Below are 6,462 nucleotides of genomic sequence, written 5' to 3' on the forward strand. Positions count from 1 at the left end.
TACTCAAAATATGACGATGATGAGGAACTCGACATTGATGACCTTGATGACCAAGAGGCTATTAGAAGAAGAGACCGGAACTCTTTAAATCAATCCAACATGGGATACAGATGAAGATTGATGAATAAGTGTATTTTCAAATAATTTTATAATATATTTTTGGAAGACAATATAATTTTATTATAATAAAACGTATTTTTAAAGTGTATTTGAGTGACCCAATTACAAAATTTATAATGTATTAAAAATATATATCATTAAAAAAATTATAACAAAAAGTATTTTGTAATGGTCGGGACCGGGACCAGACCATCCGACCGTAACCGGTTATAACTCACCTAATCGGGATCAACATTTTTGACCGGGCCGGTTACGGCCAACATTGTTGAGGCTCGGGGCCGGTAAGGCCCGGCCGGCTCGGGGCCGGTTTTTGGCCATCACTAATCTTAACCCTTGTACGAAAGTCTCTCCATGATAAGTCTATCATTTTGACGGATATTTGGAATTCAAAATTTCATATATTTATCTACGGTTTAAACTTGAAAATGTTATTAAGAATAATCAAAACACTACGAATCGAGAATGAATGAAATTTTTGTCTCAGACACTTTCAATTCCCAACAAATGCAGAATTCCTATTATAAATGGGGAACATCTGTGATGTTTTATTTTCTAACAAAATTCGCAATTTTAAACCCTATGTTTTGAACAATTTTTTTGGTAAAGTTTATCTGTTAAGCAAGCCAACACACACACACGCATTAAGATATGTAGGCTGCCGCCTCACTTCAGAAAGCTTTTGACGACATGGGGCTTAGGCCTTGTGGACCTCTGTCCTAGTTGAACAACATTGTTCCTAGTAAAGTCCAAGTCCTTTGCTGGCGAATCAAATTATATAGAATTCCATCCAAAGATAACTTACGGATCAAAGGGGTTGAGCTAGAGTCTTATGGGTGTGTTTTCTATAGTTCCCAACTGGAATCATCACATCATTTTTTTTATCAATTATAGTTTTACTAAACAAGTCAGGAAAACATTGAACGTCTGGTGGTCTCGTTTCTGGATGATGTTCGTGGGTGGAGCATCTTTTGGTTCCTCCAAATTGCAACGACATTCATTCAAAGTTGAGGTTGATCCTAGACGTAGTGTTACAGGCTTCCTTTGGACTATCTGGAAAAGCAAAAATGATAAAGTCTTTAACGTAGGTCTGCCAGTCCCTTGGTGCTTGCTAACGAGATTCATTCCATTGTGTTTCATTGGGTTAGTCTTAGAGCCCCTTTTGATAGCCTTATAAAATGGATTGATTGGTGTCGTAATCCGAATGTAGCAGCCTTTGCTTCATGTTTGTATTCCTAGCCTCTTGCTAGCAGTGACAGACCTACAGTGGTTCCAACGATGGCACGTGCAACCGTATTAATCTGTTGTGTGTCACCTTATGTATTTTGAAACTACAATGTGAACAAGTTTTCTTTGGTAGAGTTGGTTTGCAAAACTCTTATTCCACGCTAGACCCGAGTTTGAATCCTGTTAGTGTCATTTTCTTAGGTAAATGGTGCCACAGTTTGAAATTTTTTCCATACATTGTTTCTTATAGTCAAATGGTGTCACAATTTGAAATTTTTTACCTATATTTGTTTCTTACAACCAAATGGTACCACCATTTGATTTTTTTTTCTGGGTCCCTCCCTACTTCCTAGCAATGGGTGTTTTTTTTTTTTAATGAAAGTGGCTCTTCAAGAAAAAGATATTTCAAGATTTCGTCTCTCTAAAATAACTCAACGATTTCATTTGATACATATCTAAATACAAATTTTATTAAATATACATAACACCTATTGTTAAGAATGTAATAAAAATATTGTGATTCACAATCACAATGTTAATTTGAAATAATGATAATTACTAAAAGATAAGAAATAAAGTAGGTTTAAAAGTTCTCCCAGAAAAGAAATTAAAATGGTGCCTTCTTTTTTGGAAGAATCGAACGTAAAAGTGTTCGGATTTTTTATTATTATTTTGTTCTGAAACGGAGCAAGTATATAGAAGTTGAAAGTCTAATATTAATCTGGAAGACAAATGGTTGGCACAACCTTTAGCTAGTTTTCAAGTTTATGAGAGACTCGAGAAACAAAGAATATTCAACCGCATCAAAGCACTATGGTATAACTATATATGGAACCTCAAACATGTTTACATTGATAATCATTTCAGGGAAGAAAGTAGAACTAAAATTGTGTTAGTTAAGAGAAGAAAAGAAACTATGCATCAAGCAATATATGAGAACTCCATCTGGAACCAGTTGAAAACTACAAATATTTATAAGGAGATGCATCTAAATATGGAAGATCAACCATATGTCGACCCATTTGGTATATCTGTGAGTCACAATGAAAAGCTATCGATCTCATGCAGCGACTTCAATGGTGTGATTTGGCACATATGAGGCAGCCTTGGGTTCAACAGCTACATGACCAGCTTGATCACATCCGTTTTTGTTTAATTTTGCAGCCACTGGAAGAATATCAGAATGGATTAACGTTTCCAGCTTCACAACATCAGTGATTTTCTGATTTTTATATTCTGGTAACTTTTGCTCCTCCATTTCACTGATTTTAGCTTCAAAATTGGATATCTTTTCATCAGTAACCGGCTTCTTGTTTTTGTACACGAAGTACAGTATCATTTGAAGAATACCGAAGGTGAATCCAAGCACATTTGGAATCTGGAAATCAAGTTGTAACAAGATTAAACACAGAGGAAACTAGAGAACTTCTGTTTGCAGACAATAGAATATAATTATTTTGGCTGTACCGCAATATTGAAGTCACCAAGGAGAAGACCATAAAAGAACCACATAACAGCACTAAGGGTGAGTGCCACCGATAGTAGAATTGGCATGTACTCCACACTTTTTGTTTTGATCACCTGTCGCTGCAAAGAAATCAGAATGGATATTAAAAGATGGTATAGATCATGTTACAACTATGAGGAATAAATATTATTTTCTAGTTTTACTATGTTATTGTTTAGTTTTATCCTTGCATACTTACCAAAACGCCCAAAGGTGCCACAAAAACACATAAAGAAAACACAAGGCAAATCCATCCAACTATCACCCCACGGTTAACTCCATGTGCAAAGAACTGAGTGAGGACAACAATCAATCCGAACCCCACAACTATTAGCAATACAATTAGCTTCAAACTCTCCATCTGCATAACCGTTTCTTTTCGTTAGTTTAACCTTAATTAATGATAATCATGATTGTGAAATTTCATTGTTAAAAGAGATTAGTACATACCCTAGCCTTCTTTGGTGCATAGAAGAGAAAGAAACAAATGTACAAGGTTTCGATGATGCAACCAACAGAGTTAATGGTGATGAGAAGCATGACATTGCTCTTGAGCAACGCATAGTATATCCAAAGCATGGCACTGAATAAGCCCACCACATAAGGTGCCGACTGAAACCCTTCGGTCGATCCCTTCTTGTAGACTTTGTAGAATGTCGGTCTGTGTGTATATACAAAAGTTGCTCAAAATTTAACTGAATAGAAACTTGATAGATTTAGCATGAATCAGAAATATGACATAATTTGACATAGGGGACTTACATTGGTGCAAGAAACACCATAAATGAAACAACATTACCTACAAATGTTAATTAGTGAAATTTAAATGTCAGCAACATAATATTGAAACTATATCTATATTTAGAGAGGTACCAAAGATAAAGGGGAAAAAGAAAAGGGGAGATTGAGAATGAGATTGGGAGAGAGAGAGAGAGAGAGAGAGAGAGGAATGCATTATATACCAAGAAGGCCAAAGGCAAGAGTAAGGTGAGCCAAGTTCCCAGTCATCTCCTTTGATCAGTAGTTAATACAGATATTTATATCTCTCCTCGTACGTACGTTCAAAAACTAAGAATTGGTTGTGTTTAGAGAAATGGCACTTCTGTAATTAGCTCTCTACTTCTTAGAGCTGAGATGAATGCTGGATGAAATAAGAATGCGATTCCTTTCCTTTATATAGGAGGGATAAATGGTGGTGCGTCCATTATATAAAGATGATATCATCCATATATATCTACTTACAAGGGTAAAAATAAAGTGTATTGAGGGGTTGATTGATAACTATTTAATTTTTTCTTCTATCATTTTTTAATACTTACATGTAAAATCAATACATTAATCATATAATAATCTTTTTTTTAATTAACCTGGATATCCAACCCGCTATGCGAGCCGACTAATCTCAAGACGACCACATGCTTTGCAGAGAGCCCGGAGTCACCGCATTTGAACCTCTATGGCCACAAATGGATTTTTATTCCTTCTTGGATTTGAACCTGAGATGAGATCTCCTGGTATTTTTGATTTTTGGAGTCAAGTTCAACTAATCAGGCACCACCCTTGTGGTTATATATATAATAATCTTTTTAGTTTACATGTAAGCGTTTTATAGAATTGAAAAATTAATTATTGCTAGAACTAGGTGAAGAAGATTTGATTCATGGTGTCAAATTAACCGATTTCTAGGATAAAAAGAGAGAATCAAATCAATGTAACACTAATCATGTTGTAAGGCTACCCTTTCTTTTTTACACCTCTACTTTAGTGTGGCTTAATTCATAATTATTTTCTTTTTGTTTCTAAAATGATGTTCAACTTGTAAAGGATTTTTTTTCCTCCAACTTGATTTTTGTGATCATTTCATTTTTATCATGCTAATTACTTTGATATATTACGTTGAAATTTAGAAGAGTGGTCGGAGAAATAATAACAATTATTTGGTGATTATCATTAGCAAGCCAAATTACCATTATTATGACAAATTTCTTACGTTACCACGTACACCTTATGTAAAGTTTGGTTTCAAATTACAACTTATATTACGAAGAAACAGTAGTTCCGGTGACTTTTAAACTACTAAAGTCGCTCGTATACCTGCCTTAAGACATGATTTGAAGAAGTAACATATAATTGGCTGCAGACTTGAAAACCCCGATTTTCCAAATTTTGAACAACAAAAAGCGAGTAATCAAGTCGACAACGAGTTTTCCAACATTATTTCAACAAAGGAAGCACAGACTTTTATGATTGAAGAACTTTTTTTCCTCTTGGTCTTAATTCAACACTATACAAGTCCGGGTGGAATTGCCACAACATGGGCGTTCTTCTTAGCAAGAATTATTGCAGTAGGATAGCTAGGTTTAGGCTGCTCCCATTTCGCTCGCTGCTACTATGGGAATTACCTTTTTTTCTCTTTTTTATGGTAAATATTTATCGATGTGAATCAAACCCATGTTTGAATAGAAAACGGCTCCATGAATTGGTTATTCCTAAATGAGTCATGAAGGGTATAACGAACCCTTCGCATGGGCTTGACGCGCACTTGTATGGTCTGGGAGGTCATGCGACTCAAAGAAAAAAGGAACCGGGCAACTTTCTGACGACTGTAGTGGCATGAAAAGTCGCCTAAAGTCTTGCTTGACGGTTTTATGTGCATTTTTCTTCATTTGACGTGGGTTCTCTTTTGGTATTCATCGTTTTAATTTTTTTATCCTCTCCAATCACATAGAGATACATATCAGACTAAGGCTATGCTTTTATATCTCCATTGTAATTTCATTCCAAGCTTTGTCCTCAACATCGATCATAGTGGATTCTGCGTCTCCTGTGGTTTTTCTCATTTTGGGTTTTCAACGTAAAATCGGGTGTCGTTACTATCTTTTATTTTCCGTGATCGATCTACGTATGTGTGTTGGTGTTTCCATATATTGTTTGGATTATTTGTTTGTCGAAGTTCTTGATAGATAATTCCTTTTTGTCAATAGTCTTGGGTTGAATACAGGACGTTTTCATTTTGAGTTTTACAACACCTTATCCTCCAAACGTTACATATCTTCATACGTATTCAATTCATGTTCAATTAATTATCTAAAGAGTTTAATGTTATAAACTCAAAGTAATTTCATGACAAGGACATGGTAGCATCCTTTTAAATGCATGATATAATTCTGAGGTAGGACAATGTACTCAACAATAATTATGAGGTACAACAACTTAATTACTCCACGTTCAGGTATAAACACAATATATGAGTGATGATAAAAAAAATATAATAATCAAATATAGTTTTCTAAGTCTCTTAATGAGTATTGTGTTATAATCTCCTATTTTTTCATTTTCATTTGATAACTATGTGTGTTCTTTACAGTTTATATACACCTCAATTTAAGAGTAACAAAAATTTACTGGGATTCATGTACTTAAGCACGACAACACTTGCTCACTCCTTTGCATGTTGGGTTAGGTGTCTCTTAACAAAGGGTAGGTGGCCCTTGCGAGCGAGGGGTGACAATTTCGGATGTCTCACCCACCCACAAATTGGGTTTAAGGCACGCATACAACTCATTTATTTCCAAATTTTGCAGCTAATTAAGTTTATGTGCTAATTCATT

General features: G+C 35.0%; 1 protein-coding gene across 1 annotated transcript; it reads right to left on the minus strand.

The window, feature by feature from the left end:
• Positions 1-2,176: 2,176 nt before the first annotated feature.
• Positions 2,177-3,998, minus strand: LOC112508832 (bidirectional sugar transporter SWEET10-like). The gene is made up of 6 exons (XM_025113625.1): positions 3,814-3,998; positions 3,614-3,650; positions 3,302-3,512; positions 3,051-3,212; positions 2,812-2,931; positions 2,177-2,722 (listed from the first exon to the last, which is right to left on the minus strand). Exons 1-6 carry the CDS (start codon positions 3,857-3,859, stop codon positions 2,405-2,407), a joined length of 894 nt encoding a protein of 297 aa, XP_024969393.1. The 5' UTR covers positions 3,860-3,998; the 3' UTR covers positions 2,177-2,404.
• Positions 3,999-6,462: the final 2,464 nt, after the last annotated feature.

The sequence above is a fragment of the Cynara cardunculus genome (genome assembly GCF_001531365.2).
Source record: "Cynara cardunculus var. scolymus isolate 2C chromosome LG 3, CcrdV1, whole genome shotgun sequence".
Lineage (NCBI taxonomy): Eukaryota > Viridiplantae > Streptophyta > Magnoliopsida > Asterales > Asteraceae > Cynara > Cynara cardunculus.